The following is a 17,669-nucleotide window of genomic DNA, read 5'->3' as shown; positions in this document are numbered from 1 at the left end:
GGACGGCAACCGGAAGAGAACACTTCGCGTGCCAGGACAGTGGTGTCTCCTAGATTTTTATACTAATCATCTCTAATGGAGAAAAGATACTTAGCAATGTAAATGTGGTTGAGAGAAGACAAGTTGAAAGGGAAATCAGGTCACTTCCGGTTGCCTTCCGCGTCTCAAAAACGCGCGTGTTTAAGGTCCCTAATGACAGTGATAGCGACAGAGAAAGTACCAATGACAGTGATAAGCTGTTGGCTAATTGTCCTCGCAATTACGACAAAAGACCTATCTGTACACATCTCCATCTCGCAAGTAGCCCATTGCTTTCTTACAGAAAAACAGAGTCAAATGGATGACATTGAGTGTGACTTTTGAGTTCCAAAATACGTCCAACCTTTTTCTCTGTTGGTTTTCACTCTAATTTCTTGTAATATTAAAGGAACTGCCTGCGTGGAACGCGTGGACCAACTACAGAATACAGAGCCACTCCGGAAGCAGTATCACTAAAGTGACTCCGCGGCTCCACAGTCGTGTTAGCGTTTAAAAGAACGAGGAAGGTATATGTTTGATTGGCTCCGCGGCCCTACAATCGTGTTAACTGTGGAGCCGCAGAGCCCCTGCAGCCAACCCTCTTCAAAAGTGGCTCTGTATCCTGTACTTCAGCCGAAAGCGTTCCCAAACGCAAACGTGACCACGTGACCACGACTTTCCCGCCATTTTTCGCGTTGGCGGTTGCCGCTTCTCCGTGAAAGTAAGCATTTTTCTGGCATTTTCGCGTTTGCTGATAATACGTGGAATTTTCTTCTCGTTTTTCTTCTACATAACAAATTGTTTGAGGAAAAAAAGAATCCCAAAACCATTTTTCGGTAAGTCAAACAAGGAAAAATTAGGTTTCATGGTTATAGATCGTTCATAACTGTGTAAACTGACTCCTTACCACAATTTTCTTCTTGAGCCCAGGCTGAGTCTCTGTTGACTCTCAAAACAGCTTCATCTTAACTCGCAAAACTTGACGGGTAAGGATTTTCATTTTATATTGATAGCGTCTTTTTCTACAAACAATGTTTAAAAGGACTCCTCCCATTTTTTATTTTTGTTTTTGTTTTTTATTAAATACTCGTGATAAACAGAGTCCATACCGAGTTGCGGTGGGTCACGCGAAGCTAAAGTCACAAACTTCATTCAATTTACGTGAAATGTGAAACGGCAAGCCGATGTTTGCCGTTTTACGTAAACGGGGTGATGCTAAACCATTCCGTCTGGAAAAAAAATATGGGACAAGCGGATGAGGAAAAAGCGTTCCATCCACCACTGAGACTTAGGCACATTTGTGCAGCGGAAAAATCTCTCCAAAGCTCTTCTTTTGCTCGTAAATGCTTACTGCACAATATATCATGCAAAAAAGTCTTGACACTGTCAGTACCTGTCCATTTCGTCCTCAGTTAATTCTCCCGTATATTCCTGACCTGTAGCCATTGCAAGTTCATCTTTCAGCCTCTGTACTTCTGCTCTTAGCTGTGCTATCATCTATTGTAAACAATAATTGAAAAAACAATATCAGCAAAAATCAATGCATTCAAATATAATTCACTTTGCTTTGCATCAACGAGACTCAACTAACCAGCTTGGGATCAATTTCCTCGTTCAGCAGAACATCATTCTTGATCATTGCCACTCGCTGCGCAAATCGACAAGTTGAAATTGATTCCTAGAAAGGATTGTGCAAGAAGTGCATGTTATTAAACCTGGCTCAAGCCCTAGACTAAGGTATTCAAGCTTCAAGAGGTGTTCAGCTGAGGGCATTATGAACCTTGGCATACGTTTACACAGTTATGCTTGGGCTTTCCTAACTTTGTCCGGGGCCTACTATTTATTTTTGCTTTTATTTCACTTGGTGTGATTGTTTGAGCTGTGCCTCTGTGTTTCGGCTTAAATTAAAAAAAAAAAGAAGATGAACCGAATCCAAAATAATGAAAAACCTACGATGACGAACTGATCAAATTTCAGCCTAAAATTGTACAATTATTGACCCTACATGCAACAAGCCATTCAACTAACACGATCTAACCAGTGTTTATTTACTTTTCTTAATAAGCAACTTTCCTTACATCAAGGTTTTTCTTCTCAAGTGAACATGTCGCTATCATTGTTGTCATGCAGTTGCCTCCAAGACTGAAATAGAGGCAAAGAGAAGACTGATCATTGATGGATTTAAGCTATGTTAATTGCTAGATCAGCCTCAGCAGAGTCAAGCTGCTTAAGTCATCAACCACCCCCCTCTATAACCCACAATGCTCATCATCACATTCTTTAAAACACCAATCCCCTCTTTAACTCAACCTCTACTGTTAATTTCAAAGCTAAATACTCCCAAGAAAATTGCCATGCAACACTGAATTGGGAAAAAGAAGAATTTTCCATGTTGTAAAAAACCAATTCCAGATCTTTCCCCAAGTCTTCCGACAAAATCTGACTGGCATTGTACATAAAATTCCGGCCTTGATCATGTGGATGTAAAGTGTTTTAGCTTGCATTCTGGTCAATCTGAATAAAGTCGTGTCTTCTAGGATACTCTTGACTGCTTTTCCTCTAAGCTAATAATAATATTGTTGGCTGTGGAGCTGACTACTCCAAGATCACATAAATACCATGAATTCATACCATGTGCATTACAAGGCTGCTATTACAACAACTCCCACAACTGGTTCAGAATACAATGGACACAAATATAATTACTGTAGATACAACACAAACAAAGGACCCTTATGCTAAACACAACAGAGCTATATCCTGTACTAATCAAATGAATATAAGAGAAAGTACTAAAAGTGTGGGGAATCTGGAGCATGTAACAGGAAGCCCAAGGTGGCCACACATTCATGTTTTTTGTCCAATCACCTTGGTAGCCTTGTGCCCTAATTGTACTATTTGATATAGTATCCAGATTACAAGACTCATCAGTGCAAAAATAATATTATTTGTATTTTTATTTCATATCACAAGGGCCAGGTTGCTTGGTTACTAACTTAAGGCAGTCCTTAAGCCAGCATTAAATACAACGATGACACAACAACTATGATACTACTTGGCTAATTAGGCTATTAACCTAGTATCAAGGAACCTGGTCCAGTTCTTAAAGTGCACCCAAACCCAAATGTTTTCAGTCTACAATATGGATCTTTCCACGGAAAGCAAACATGTTTGATGATTCTTACCTCAAAATTACATGTATGCTTTTTATCTGCCAGGCAAGAAGCACAGAGCTATCAAAACTAGCAGTAATTTGGACCCACGACCGTGATGTGAGAGGCATTTCACATCACAAATTGCTTTGCAATGCAAAATTTCTTTGAAAACAGGAGTGCAAGCAGTTTGTGACAAGTAAAATCAGGAGTAAAGCCATGCCTCTCACATGACGGTCGTGGGTCCAAATTACTGCTAGTTCTACCAGGTTTACGTGGCATGCACAGCACAGAAAAAGCAAAATTCTGGGTAACAATGCTGACATATGTTTGCCTAGGATGGGAAGATTTATATTAGGAACAAAATATATTTGGGTTTAAGTGCACTTTAAACCCAGTCAGTATGCCACTGTACCTGTCTCTCAAAACAGATGTCATCATAGAGTTCCTGTATGGGATGTGACTTCTTGATTTCTCTGATAATGCCACAATCACCTTCCAGACAACAATGACAACAGTATTTCAAAAAATATATACCACAAAATCTACACTTATTATGTCCAGAAAGTAATTAGAAGCATACCCAGTTTATTTGGATTCCAAAAACTTAGTGTCCCCATTAAGTCTAAGTATTTTACAACCTCTTCCCAACAATGTGGCAAGTGTTAAGGTTAGCATTACATTTAAGTTAGGGTAGCAGCTGTCAATCTTTTTTTGAGGAGTGCTCAGAGTCTAGATAGGGGACACTTTTGTTGGGTACACGTAGAAGAGCAAGGAGACACTTTATGACGCTTATCCAAATCAACAGGCATTTAATCAAATGAATGAAGGGGGTAGTTTCTAAAGAAACTGTGGTGCTGCGTCGGTGGGGAAGTAGTATACAAAAATTTGGTTTTATCAACGGAGTCGATAATGTAAATTGGCCACCGCACGGAGATTCTAAAAGCTGATGTTTTGAACGTTAGCCCTTTGTCAGAGCGAATAGAGGAATAATATGGGTTACGTGTAGTTTATATAGTAGAGTAGGAGCTACGCTATTGGTGGTAACATGGCAACATGAAAAATAGGAATATATTAGTTATTATAAATGAAAAGCATTCGTTAATACCGTGAGGATTAAGGGTGCCGATTTGGAAGATGAATTTAAGTTCTAGGCATTTAATCAACCTGTTGACTCCTGAAGGTTCCCCATTGATGAGTAAAACTGACTCGCATTAGACAGAGTAAAATACTCTGGCATTAGATAGATAAAGTCTGGCCGATTCAGGCGCGTTTAGGCGTCAAGGGGTTAAACACATTTCTTGACGTAACTGAAAATCCAAATCTTATTATTGCATAACATTAACAACTGTAGAGAAGTAATGTGTAATGTTATACAGTTACTACCTGTTCAAGATAGTGAAGAGATAAATTGATATACTTGGCTTCTGCGAGTAACGTGCCACCAACATTGGTTTTTCCAACCCTCTCAGATCTGAAAGTTTACAGAATAAATGCAGAGTTGGAGCAACTTTTGTATGGCCTTGAAAAAGTGTTTGCAATTTGTTTCACAGACCAATGTTTGGCAAGATTAAAACACATCTTCTCCTTATTCCTGACATGGAAACTCCTAATATGGGCAGTAAACAGTTTGATTGCCTATCACATTACTGCATTTCAAATGATGTCAAAGCGAAATGCCAATCGCTTTCCAGAAGTTCCATGGAGAGATGATGTTGTTTGCATCTGCGTTCACTAAGCCAATAAAAATTCGCCCTTGTTTGATTTTGTTCGATAAGCCAATTAAATGTTTAGCATTTTTGTTTACGTTCTGTTTTTACATTTGTTTTTCGAGGTCATAAGAAAGTCGCTCTAACCTCATTGGACTATTCAGATCAATATCTCAATGGATGACCATCTAGGAATACCCACAAACATCAGAAATTTATGTAATTCACTGGAAGATCACAACATGATGCCAACTAACAGCCTTACCCTGCAAGATCAACCAAGTGTAGCTTGGCTCTGCGAATGGTGGCACTTCCAGGACTACGCGATGAGATGTGAATTGTGAAGATACAGTGCGATCTGGTGGATGCCTGATTCATTGGTGTCTGTAGATCACAGATGCAGCATTATTATTTAATTCATTAATGTCGCAGTTCCCGTGGGTATTTATATTCAAGACACACTACAATAACAAAACACAAAAGACAGTGTTGGTGTAAAGGGGGGAACACCCCTCCATGATCGGCGTGACAGACGACTTCCGCAGCATGACTAAAAGCCTGAACTTATCTCTCTGACGCATGAGAACCACGCCAGATCAGACAAGTTGTAGGTCGGTATTAAAATGCCAAATAATGATATACATGTACAAGCCTAACTCTCCACAGCACTACAAGCTAAACCTCCGGCCAGCATCGTGCTATAATGGGAAGAGTGTATGCGGTAAAAATAGCTCAAGCCTCCTTATCTCCCCAGCACTACGAGCCGACTCCACCGGCACGTGCTGGATCGGACAAGAACAAAGGCAGATAGAGAGCGTAAAATGGCATAGTATGAAAAACACCAAAGCTTGGGGAAGTTGTTGGGAGACTTAACCGAAGCGTGTACCGAGAAGTGAACCCAAATTTACTAAACTTGACGACCACAAAACTTCTGAAGGGAGGGAGGGTGGGAATAAAATTTTGCAAACAGTAAAGGTACTCCTTTAAAAAAACTAAAGAGCTCACAGAGTGATACTTTGGACGTAACCGGAGCTTTTTGTACTGAGACTAATGTCTAGGGCAAACCAATGGTGAATGACGTACCATCTAATACAAACAACTTGTGTAGCACTCAACGCAACATGAATGGGGATAATTGTTGCCTTACCTTAAGGATTATAATGGTTGGCTGCCAATTACCAGCCTGATTACAGTCTATAAAAAGTCCCAGATCTATACTTCTGTAATCTGGGGCAAGTTTTTTGTAAAAGTCACGACCCTTTTCAGGAGACATTTAAATAATCTCTATCTAAAAGGAAAATGTTTCAAGGCATATATGGAAATTTGCAATAATTGTTTCTTTCTTTTTCTGGTCTTGGAAACATATCATCTTTTCAGGGTAATCTTAGCCTCAAAATTTGCTCATTTCATCTAAAATGTTTTTTGTTATGTTAGATTAAAAGAAATCCATTGGTCCCTTTCCTGTTAAGGCCTGTGCCGTCAATAATTTCTGAAAGGCACCCAGGATCCCCAAATGCAATTATTAAAATACAATATTATTATTATTACTGCTAAAACATCTCACTTCAGCAATCATCCTGTTTGTGTCTCCAAGGAACAAAAGATTAAGAGCTGCAATAAAAAAAGGAAATAAAGTTGCATATTATTTTGTAGCTGGGATTCAAGAAAAAACGAATACCATTTAACATGTGTGTACTGTTATGTGTAGAGTTGTTAACGTTAAACCACTGACTGCTTAACTTGAACCATACAATAATTATTATTACCCTTTTGAGTAAAACATCAGTAATTATAATTATACATGTATAAACACCAATGAAATACCAAGTGAGCTTTCGCGCAAAACATGATATCTTCACACATGAAGATAAAAGCCATGTTATTTTCACATGTGAAAAAATTACTGTTGCTGTGGTTACATTGTATATAGGAAAATCGCGCCATTCAATGCCTTTCGTAAAATGATATAGTATTATTTTCATTGGTGTTTATAGAATAAATAGAATATTACATGGCTGCTTGGAGATACAACATTTCTCTTCTCGTGTTGAAAAATATTTCACTCGTTTGCTGTGCTCACTCATTAAATATTTTTCAACATTGTCGTATCTCTGCGTGGCCATGTAATATCCTCTATTTATTAATATTGTTAATTAGTAATGAACTTATGAAGCTTTTCATGAGAGATGGAGATCATCGCAGTTATTAGTATCCAGAAACTTAAGCAGTTGCGAAGAAAGTGCAGCGCAATCACAAATTTAGGGGTTCAAGAGAGAGATAGTTTATTTATAAAACTTTGCAACCCATATTTGCATTGAATCATTACATAACAAAAGAAAGAAAATTAGATCTAATCAATAATCTGATCAAGCAATAAAATCTTAAAACACTTAATTCATAGAATGCAATAAGGAATATAATACTAAGCTTAATTGAATACTGTTAAATTGGAGGCAGAGATCATATTAGCCTAATATGTGCCTTAAAAATAATAAAACTTTTTCAAAATCTCGCAGTCTTGAAAACATTAGGCCTGTTTTAACCCATTGACTCCCAGGGGTTCCCCATTGATGAGTAAAATCGTCTGGCATAAATAGACAGAGTAAAATATAAAGTCTGGCCGGTTTCGGCCAGTTTGGATGTCGATGGGTTAATAAGCATCAATTTCTTCAGGCTTTCTTCCCAACTTTAAGTTGCCGCTTAACTGAGATAGTGCCATTTATCATGTATTTCGATTCCTGCAGTTCAAACTTATGAAAATTAGATACTAATCATGTTTTATGTCATTCGTAAAGAAGTTTTTCTTTACCTTCCTCTTCATTATTAGCTTGATGTAAAGAGAGATTCTTTAGATGAACATTACCGTCACTGTCTTCGAAAAGGGTCACTTTCCTATGGAAAGAAAAATAATTACAATGTAAGAAGCATGTGTTGAGACCATCAGTCTAGAAACTGCAGCTTTGTACATACACGTCCAATACTGAGCTGCATAATGAAATTCATTTATGGAATCATTATAGAATAGACCATTAAATAAATTTTTACAGTTCCGTGCTCAGTTTACCAAGCCTTTGAATAAAAGAGAGGCTGGAGTTGATCTTGTTCAATAAATCTCATTGTATGGTATCGTTGTACAGTGTATTCAGTGTATTGGACAACTTAAACTTATACCTAGCACTTTCATTTTGACCGAACTGACCCGCCATAGCGGGCAATTTTGGAAGGACTAATTGTACAACGCCTTCATATTAACACACCTCAAGGATGATACATGTATTATATTCCTCCAGAAGAATGCAAGACATTATCATGAAAGTGTTCCTTCAAATTGTCGCATTTTCTTTGCAAACAAGAGGTTTCTGGCCAGCCAGTTCTGACAAAAGGAAAGCACTCACCATATGATCAACAGGGTGAAAACATGTAACTGATAAAATTGAAAAGATGACACTGATTATTTGCAATGAGGTATTGTGGCTCTTCACACTAAAGGGTGTTGAACGCATAAACCAAGTTGATACAGTTGTAAACTTTAATCTCTAGTAACTCTGAGTTTTGGCAATCCACTTACGGCAAATCCTCTAGTTTAGAAGCCTCATGTTTGGGATCCAAGAGATCATATCCATTTTCCATGTATATCTCAAGGTATGAAATGTGAGCAGTGAACACTGCTTCTGAGTGCTGAAAATAATGACGATAACGATACTGATGATGGTGATGATGTAATGTTCAAAAAACAAGGAGCAGTGTTTTATCGGGTTTAAAAACAATATGACATGCTGCAGGCTTTTTGAGTGGCTTCAAAAACAGTCCACAAAAAGCGTGTCGCTCGGGAGTCCGGCCAAAGCTTCCAATTGTGAGGGGAAGATGTTAGAACAGTCACAAGAAAAATAAGTGGACCTTGTAGGCATGTTCTTTTCCTTCAGTCCTTTCTTTGTTGCAGTCAATGGTTGAAGAAGGTTTATTAAAAATGATGCATAACAGAAAGTTCAGAGAATTGAAAACAGCCGATGAAGAAAAAGCCTTGTTGGAAAAATCCTTTCCAAAATCAACACGATATGTCACAAATTGGTCTTTTCATATTTTTGCACAGTGGCAAAACACAAGAGTTAGGCTGAACAAACAAGCAGCTAACTAACTATTATTATTATTATTATTATTATTATTATTATTATTATTATTATTAACCCATTAACTCCTGGGAGTGAGACATAACAGACGTTACTCTGTCAGTTTTATACAAGTATACATTGTAATCTTGATGTAGTTTTCCATTATGTAGTTACTGTGAGCAGAGGAAGCCTTGCTGGGATGAAGCTTGCTTGCAACAACATGTGAGAGTCACAAAAGAATGTATATTACTTACATGTACTTAACGGAATAATAGACTATGAAATTTTAGGTAACAAACTGTGTCCAACGTGACCTTTCTTACTGACCTTTTCAAAATACTCAAAGATGTAGGATAGTGATCTGGGAATTAGCCCACGATCCACGTATCTCTCAGCGCCACCTGTAATTGTGAACGTTTTACCAGAACCTGTCTGCAAGTAAACAAAACACTTGATTGTATTACTGTCGACATTGATGACTTTTTCCTGAGCTAATCCAGAGAGCTATCAAAAGACCTTCGCTATGTCAGTCCATAGGACATCGATAGAATTTAACAGAAAAACAAATTTTATTTATGAGTACCTGACCATATGCAAAAATGGTACCATTGTAGCCTGTCAAAACACTGAAAACAACAAACAAAAAGGCAGTTAAGAATAAACCAGATTTCTGATAACTGTAAAATCAAAACTTTATTAGTATTAAAGCTACAGCTGTTAAAGTCATTTTATATTCTTAACGGAGGCAATTTTCTTCAAGTACATCAATAACCTACTTGTCTATTACTCCTTGTGCAACTTCTTCAAAAATCTCATCTTGTTTGCAATCCTGGTCAAACACTTTGTCAAACCTTTCCAGACAAAAAAGTTAAGGATATTTCATTTTATTTATTAAAAACTGAACTGTGGATATCAGATTTCCACCATTTTCATCGGCACGCCGGACACAGACTATCAGTTCATTACCTGCTGTACCTGATATGGTCAAGGTATGTGTCAGCAATAAAGCAAGCTGAAAACATTTTTGCATCACTGTGAAAAAATGGCTGACAAAAGCTGTTTTGGACCGGAATTGACCGAGGCAAAAATCAATGCTTTATGCAACAATACTACCTTGTACCCCGGGGAAGACCAAAGAAGAGTTGTTCATCCTGGAGTTTTTAATATAACAACAATTATCTACTTGGGCTTGCGGGATATAAAATGATTACATGTATATCCAACTTGGCACCTCATTGGTTATCTATCACTTAACATCCAGAATGCCCTTGCAGAAAAATGTTAAATATACTGAAAAGAGTAATCCAGTTTCTGAAACACAGCAATGGAGCAATTCTGTTGAGTATATAATAAATAAAAAATTGTATGAACTTGCTTGTGCATTTTGTGATTTACGGTCACTTGCGATGTTTTGAAAGTTCTCAAACTGCATGAGCCGTTGAGATTACTTTCAAAACATCATTCATGCCCATGAATCATGAAATGCACTGTCTAGTAAATCATACCATTTCCTAATTATTTACTGAAGCTTTAGTAGTTCAGATATGGCTAAAAATGTAGTCATTGTTGACAGCCACCTTGATATCCTTGTACTTCAATAAAATGAAAATCACTGCAAAAAAGATGCACCGTATTATCTGTTTCTGTGAGGAACCCCTTTTCATTTTTATTGTCGTCACGCAGCAGTTACATGGTAAGTGCAAACCTAAATTTATAAACTTCTCTCTTGTTGTTGATGTAGCCATCAGCCAGGTCTTTGGGAACAGTAAAGGCGATACAAGCTGTTCCATTCTCATCATCATAAACTTCATAGAGCTGACAAACAAAAAATAATTAAGTGCACAGGGAATGATCTGACAGCAGTTATTCAGTCATAGTAGTGGCTAGGTTTAAATCTTGCAAATTAATTGAGGGAGGATTTAAAACAGTCAACAGATGAAGTGTTCCATGAAAGGAAGGAAAGACAACCTGCTGTAGCAATTCTCACTTGCTTGGATACTGCATTTCTAAAAAATAGTGCTGTTCTTGAAATTGTCTAAGTAATACACCCACTCCAGACCCAATCAATATATTGAGATTCTTTCTCTCTTTCATTGAATAATATTTCATTAAATACTAGGCTGGATAATAGACAATGAGAACATTAACAACTTCTGTCTGGTTTCAGTTATGCAAAGTCTGGCAGCCTACAAGAAATATATTTTTTTACTGGCAGACATAAGAAAAAATGATAGGTTTTTTATTCTAAGCATTCATTCTACTTTCTTCCACAGCAAAGGGGTTCAACAAACCCTTGAAGAATTAATTTAGACAGATCATCAAAAAAACCAATAAATTTCTTTTCTTGTAAAACTATTATAATACAAGGTAATCAAGACAAACAAGAGAAGAATTTCTGTTTAGGAAGCGTGTCAGAATTCTTTAGTTATTTTCATTTGGTGTCTAGGGAGAAAAAATGCGTTCAAAAGAAATTCTTCCTGGCTATTATATTATAAATGATCTAGTTTTGATGGTTGGCTAAGTTGTATTTAACCTGTTTTAACCTGCAGAAAAACTATAATATATAACTGTGTTATTAGTTCTATGTACATGAATACAGGGATTCTTAAAAATCTTTATTTTCTCCGTTCTAAGTTAAAATCTTGATACAGACTATGTCACGACACTTGACCCGTTTGTTTACTACGTTTTAAGGTGACAAATTCAATATCATCATGTCAATTCTTCAAATAGAAAGCTTACCCCTGTTAACTTCTGTTTCGTTGGCTTCGCCCTGGCAAAAATCTGGATTCCTTGTTTCACCATGTTTCATGACGACTTGGGAACAACTGCTACTACCGAGGAACTCTGATCACCAGAGACATGTCGCAAAAATAGCGGTGAGCAACACTAAGTAGTTACCATCTTTCTTTTCAGCGGGTTGCCAACGAAAAGCGAAGAGGACAGAAACAAGTTAAATAGATACGTTATATACGGTAGTTTAATTGTACCCAAGACCTTGCCGCTGTTAAGAAAAAAGGCGGGCGTTTGTTTATCAATATTTTGTGTGAATCGGGTGATCAATGACTGTCGCTGGAGCTATTCTTGGAGAGGAATCAAAACGTCCACAATGCTAAAAAGACCTTAATTCATGGCTAATGGAGAATGGGAATTTTGCAAGATTTTTTTCTGTGTTTATTTCGTGGTACCAACAAAGAGGACGACTTTGGCGATTGTTTCAAACTGCTGTGTCCCGTTTGTCCAGTAAATATTCTTTTACTTTGTTCGAGTTTATTCTTATGCCGAAGAAAACTCCTGATAGCTACTCTCTTGGAGCGCCCTTCGTTTATACTCTCAAAGCTTCAGGTCTCAATTTGTGTCTTAATATTTTTAGAGTTGTTACCGGTAATTGAAGGACTGTTGATTCATACAGGAATTAATGCACCTGTCACTGTAAACCCCCACATGGGGCATGGGTGGGGCTTTGTGGGGTCTTTGACTGTTTGCCTTGCCCGAGGGGGTGGGGGATTATTTCATTTCTTTTTGTGTTGCCTTCCCAGGGAGGTGGGGGATTAGTACATTTTGGCCTTTGCTTTTCCCTATGGGGTCGGGGATTGGTACATTTTTAGTCAGTTGCCTCGTCCAAGCAAGAAGGAGTAACGATAGTTGGTTGGAAAGGGGTCAGAATATAGTAGGAAGTAGCAAGGATTGACAGGCCCACACAACTCCTTAACGGTTGAGACTTTTTTACCATATTTTCAGTCTTTGACCTCTCTAAAAATTTGCTCTTACGAGCATGTCTTTTAGGGATTTCCCCTTTGAAAAGATATGGTTTGTATCAAGTGCCAATTTTTTTAATAAAACATGTTTAAGGTTTAGCACTTCTGGGTGATACTGTGTCACATTAAAGTGCCCCTAACCCCAAAATATTTTTTTTTATAAAATGAATCTTTGCACCTGTTCGAAACGCATTGCGGCCATTTTTTCATTTTTCTAACAAATCCTGCCATTTTATAGACTTCGAAAGTTGCAAAAATCCAAGCATCTTTTCTTCACGACCGAGTCAGAAGGGGAGTGGGTCTATTCCTGATGTGACATCAAAAACTGATTTACATTGCATTAACTCTTTGTGAAAATGCATGCAAAGTAGATTGTGACATCAAATCAGGAATAGACCCACTCCCCTTCTGACTCGGTCGTGAACAAAAGATGCTTGGATTTTCGCAACTTTCGAAGCCTATAAAATGGCAGGATTTGTTAGAAAAAGGAAAAAATGATCACAATACGTCTCGAACAGGTATAAAGATTCATTAAGCGAAAAAATATTTTGGGGTTAGGGGCACTTTAAGCCTGGGGCAGGATATCTTTAGAGATTTCATTCCTTTGCTTCAGCGCTGATTCCCTTTCTGTGAATTTGATGTCTGATAGGAGTGTCTCAATCACACGATTTGGATAGCCTCCAGCACAGACATGTGATTTGAATTTGTAAAAGAATTTTTAAAAGCGTAGAAGTCTTAAAGTGCCCCTGTGATAAAAAAACCACTTCCTTTTTTCCTTCAGATTTTGAAAGTGTGTTTGCTTAACACCTGACTGGCAAAATTTTGAGCTTTGATTTTATCCAAAGGCCGCTAATACTTTGAGTGTAAGTTTTGGATTTCACGGTCCGCCATTACTCATGTTCAAAACTGACCGATTGGAACTCAGACAGTTGGATCCAGGGAAACGTGACATCAGAGGCTCACTAGCTTAAAATCTCAGCGTGTGAACGCAGCTTATATATGCAAAGCGTGAGTTTAAAAGTCTGAAAGCGCAAAACCCCCATGCTGCATATTAATTTTGCAGCGTACACACGTATTGCATTCTTAAACTAGTGAGCCTTTGACGTCATTTTCTCCTCGATCCAGCTCTCTCAAGAACATAATGTTAGTAATGGCGGACCATTAAATAGGAAAATTCCAGTTAAAATAAAGAGGTGTCTTTTTGAAATCAAGGCTTAAAATGTGGGTCACTTATTGTTTTGTTAACATAGTTTTGAAATCCAAAGAAAAATATGAATTGATTTTTTGGTCACAAGGGCACTTTAAGGGCCTTGCCCTTCACAAATCCTTTTTTGTGGGTGGCTGGAGGAAAAATGAGTGTACTGAAAGGTTTGAGTTGGCTTGAAGTGTTTTTTTATATCCAGAATGGATTGATTTTGAAAGCGTTTGCCTTTGTATACAACAATGTCTTGAAATGTGGCTTTAGTGTTTGAGATCTCAGCTGTAAATGATGATGGAAGGGTGGTGTGAGTTTACTTGTGTGATGAACTTGTCTATATCCGGTTTGCTGACATCCCATAACGAAAAAATGTTGTCAATGTATTGTTTCCAAACCATTGGCTCAGCTTTTCGTAAGGATCTATGTCTCAAGATCAGCCATAAAGATTTTTTTTCGCTGGCAGACTTAATTAATATCCATGGTCATTCTTAGAAAAGGTGTTGCCAATTTGCTATCAGTTATTTCCAAACAGCAATTGCTGGTTTGGACGATGTGCGATTTTGATGTCGCCAAAGACCACTTTTGTTTTCGACTTTTGCATGCCTTGCCACTTCGAATTCAATAGGCCATTTTACAGTTGTTTGCTCAGCGACCAAGCCTATGAATGGCTGCGAGGCTGCCGGTGACCTTGCATTGATACAGACCTCACTGCTTTTATCATGTAAATTGTGTTGTTGTAATTCCAATTTAGTCCGTATTAACATTACAAAAGCATGAAGGTTTGTATCAAAAGAGGGTCACCGGCAGCCTCGCTTCCATTGCTAGGCCTGGTAACTTAGCCACAACTGTAAAATGGTCTATTCAAATTGAAACTTTTACGGCGTAGAGCAATATGATAAAATACAACTTGAAAAAGCTTCAAATTTATTGCTTTTTCAGTGATTTAATTTTCAGACGTGAAAGTTTTCCAAGTCAAAGACACAATAGGCAAGACTGAGAGGATATCATTACAAGATTTGGAGCCATTTTGTAGACAACACCGTATCACACGAAACCTGCTGTGTTGAACCTTGCCACTTAAAATGACAGTCTCTTTACACAAATCTTTTCTTTGATTGTTGGGCTTACTTCAGCAAGCGGGAATTCCCGTATCACGGCCTATGACAAAAGTCTCGAAAAAGGGAATCAGAATATTTTTTACCAAGGAAATTTAAAATTATCTGCAGCACTCGTAAAGTAAAGCCTTGCGTCTTGGCTTAATCTTTTCGCTTCACGAGTCAAAATCAGCCCTATTTCTTCTCCAGAACAATTCAGTCCCGACTCTACTTCAACCATGTGGTTCACAATTTCAAGGTCGGGAAGCTTTATAGCGAATTGAGATGTCTTTCACCAGTGGGTTGCCATTTTACGACTCCATCTTGTTAGCTGATTTATCGTTCTCTCCGCTTAAAACGCTAGTTAACCCATATTTTTAATTTAAATTCGCATTTCAATTTAAACCGACCTACTTCATTATTAAACAGCACTCCATTATGAGTTGAAGTCTCTTAAATAAGGAAAAACAACGCCAGGAAGGCAAGACTATCCTCTGCTCCTTGCAAAATCTGCAGTTCATCGCCACACTTTTGACTAGCCATCATCGTTTCATTTGCGATTCTTCGCGGTGTTTCCCGTTGTATTGAACCAGTATCGGTCATAAAGATAAGGTAATGCCCAAGTCTTTCAGATGACTCATCACCTTTGCATTCATCGTGTGCCGTCCTTTTGGAATCAGACGATGAATATTAGCGATGAATTTGACTGAATTTCAAGGGTTTTTTTTTTCGGAATGTTTTTCGGGGTGCTGAGGCGCAAGCGCAATATTAGTCTCCTTCCTTTTTTGGTCATAACGTCAGCTTTCCCGCCAAAAACGCGTCAACTTGAATACGCCACCACCTCAGTTTGCGAAGCCCTGAAAAAAATCTGAAGCAGTCACATCGACATGAAGATTGTCTTGCAAACTCTTACTCTCGCTGTCTTAGCTGCCATTGTATGTGGCCAGTTTTGCACAATGGAGACTCGTGATTGCAGCAAAGTCGTGCCAGTCATATCGAAGCTCGGAGCTCATTCTTGTGACTGCGATAAGGACATACATGCTGGAGCGTTAAAGTTTGACCATGGAAATTTCTATGTCTGCTCAGGCAAAAAATGGGAGGTTGTTTTGCTGAAAGAAATCCGTAAGAAGCCTGTTTATGGTTCGAGGCTTAACCCGGCAAAGTCTTGCGATGACATTGTAAAAAATTCCCCTGGCAAAAAACAAACCTCTGGACCGTACTGGATCAAGTTATTAGACGGTAAAACAATTTTTAATGTTATCACCTCAGCTAGTTGCATTATGTTAATGAAAAATGTTGTTCCAGCATACATAAATGACCGGTAGTCGGTCAAGGCTACGTTCACAATAGGTGCCCGAGCACCAGTGCGCAGGCAACGGCACAAAATGGTGGTGTGTTCAGACGCTGGGTACCGGATGTGTTCAAGAACATTCCCACTGCATTTTGAGTGTGCGAATCGCGCCATGCATGCGTTCAGTGTTCAATATATCTGCTTGATTGTTGCTTTCTACGTTTTTTTCCCACTTGTTATGTTGTGTTTCTATATGAAACACTTAAGGGACGCCATAGACTACGACGACAGGCGACGATTAGCACAGATAGTCGCGAAAACCTGCAAGATAAAGTGTTCCTTGCTGACAGGAGTCAAATGGGAGGGCGATCAGCTTGGTAAACTGTTTTGTTAATGGGGGCTCTTGATTGAGCAATAAAACTCTCTTTTAGTTGTCATTAGGTGTGAAGGCATTGCGTGTCGTTGCAGGCATCTACACAGGAGTTAATTTCATCCTTACTCTATTTAGTCGGTCGGATGCCATTTTGAAGCGTCAACTGGATCATTTCTCGTGATTGTTGTTATCGGAACATTGGGAGGATGCGTTGAACAAGATTTGCAACACAAAGTGTTTTTTTTTTTTGTTGTTGTTGTTGTTTTCATCTTTTATTAATAGTTTTTAAAACATAAATTACTGAATTGTTACTATATACACAGTGTTCTCACCAGGCCGCGCCATTGCGGGATTCCCGCAGCTTCAAAACAAATGACGCACTAAGATGATATAAAAGGGCCATCAGGGCGCAAAGAAGAAAAACAAAAAGCTAAAAAAAATTCTTAACTGATGCAAAAAGAAAATCTAATGTCTAAAAATCAGTCATACTCGAGGTTCGATCGAGCGATCAATGATTCCTATAACAGGAATTATGATTAGCTGGGCGTGTGAACACATAAGCCAATGAGCGGCGTTGTTGCATTTGAGAATACACGTGCTTGAATTGTCCGCCATATTTGTTTATGAATATTTCATTTGTGCGTTAATTTATGGAAAACAGAAAAAAACAAGGAAGTTTGGATTCGTTTTTCTGTAGTAAAGCGAAGCAGCCAAAATTGCAGTTAAATTAAGAACCTGATAACGTCAAAGAAACAGGAACACCAGTAGAAGCCGAGAAACTGACGCAAAGAAGGTTCCAGCAATCGTGGAAAACAAAATACGTATGGCTTAAATATGACGAGGCTTCATTTTTGGAGCTTGGACCCTCGCACATCAAAATTTAACAACTTAAATTGTTTTGTATTCATTTTATTCACATATTGACATTCTACAGCAATTATATATGTATATAAAGTAAAGTACAGTG

At 38.1% G+C, this 17,669-nt stretch overlaps 1 protein-coding gene across 2 annotated transcripts in view; it reads right to left on the bottom strand.

Moving 5' to 3' along the window:
- The window catches only part of LOC137980201 (kinesin-like protein KIF6), a 25,469-nt gene extending 13,548 nt beyond the window's left edge, over positions 1-11,921 (bottom strand). For both annotated transcript variants that reach the window (XM_068827592.1, XM_068827591.1), the window contains exons 1-14: positions 11,731-11,921; positions 10,694-10,803; positions 9,765-9,839; positions 9,572-9,614; positions 9,316-9,420; positions 8,448-8,557; positions 7,689-7,771; positions 6,444-6,490; positions 5,145-5,263; positions 4,557-4,644; positions 3,586-3,665; positions 2,097-2,160; positions 1,610-1,696; positions 1,412-1,515 (exon numbers count right to left, since the gene is read on the bottom strand). In XM_068827592.1, coding sequence (XP_068683693.1) covers positions 1,412-1,515; positions 1,610-1,696; positions 2,097-2,160; positions 3,586-3,665; positions 4,557-4,644; positions 5,145-5,263; positions 6,444-6,490; positions 7,689-7,771; positions 8,448-8,557; positions 9,316-9,420; positions 9,572-9,614; positions 9,765-9,839; positions 10,694-10,803; positions 11,731-11,793 — 1,178 coding nt within the window. In that variant the 5' untranslated portion in view covers positions 11,794-11,921. The remainder of the gene's footprint in view (positions 1-1,411; positions 1,516-1,609; positions 1,697-2,096; positions 2,161-3,585; positions 3,666-4,556; positions 4,645-5,144; positions 5,264-6,443; positions 6,491-7,688; positions 7,772-8,447; positions 8,558-9,315; positions 9,421-9,571; positions 9,615-9,764; positions 9,840-10,693; positions 10,804-11,730) is intronic.
- Positions 11,922-17,669: the final 5,748 nt, after the last annotated feature.

This window comes from Montipora foliosa, chromosome 12, assembly GCF_036669935.1.
Source record: "Montipora foliosa isolate CH-2021 chromosome 12, ASM3666993v2, whole genome shotgun sequence".
Lineage (NCBI taxonomy): Eukaryota > Metazoa > Cnidaria > Anthozoa > Scleractinia > Acroporidae > Montipora > Montipora foliosa.
The sequence above is the reverse complement of the archived record's forward strand: the minus strand, read 5'-3'. Positions and strand labels throughout refer to the sequence as shown.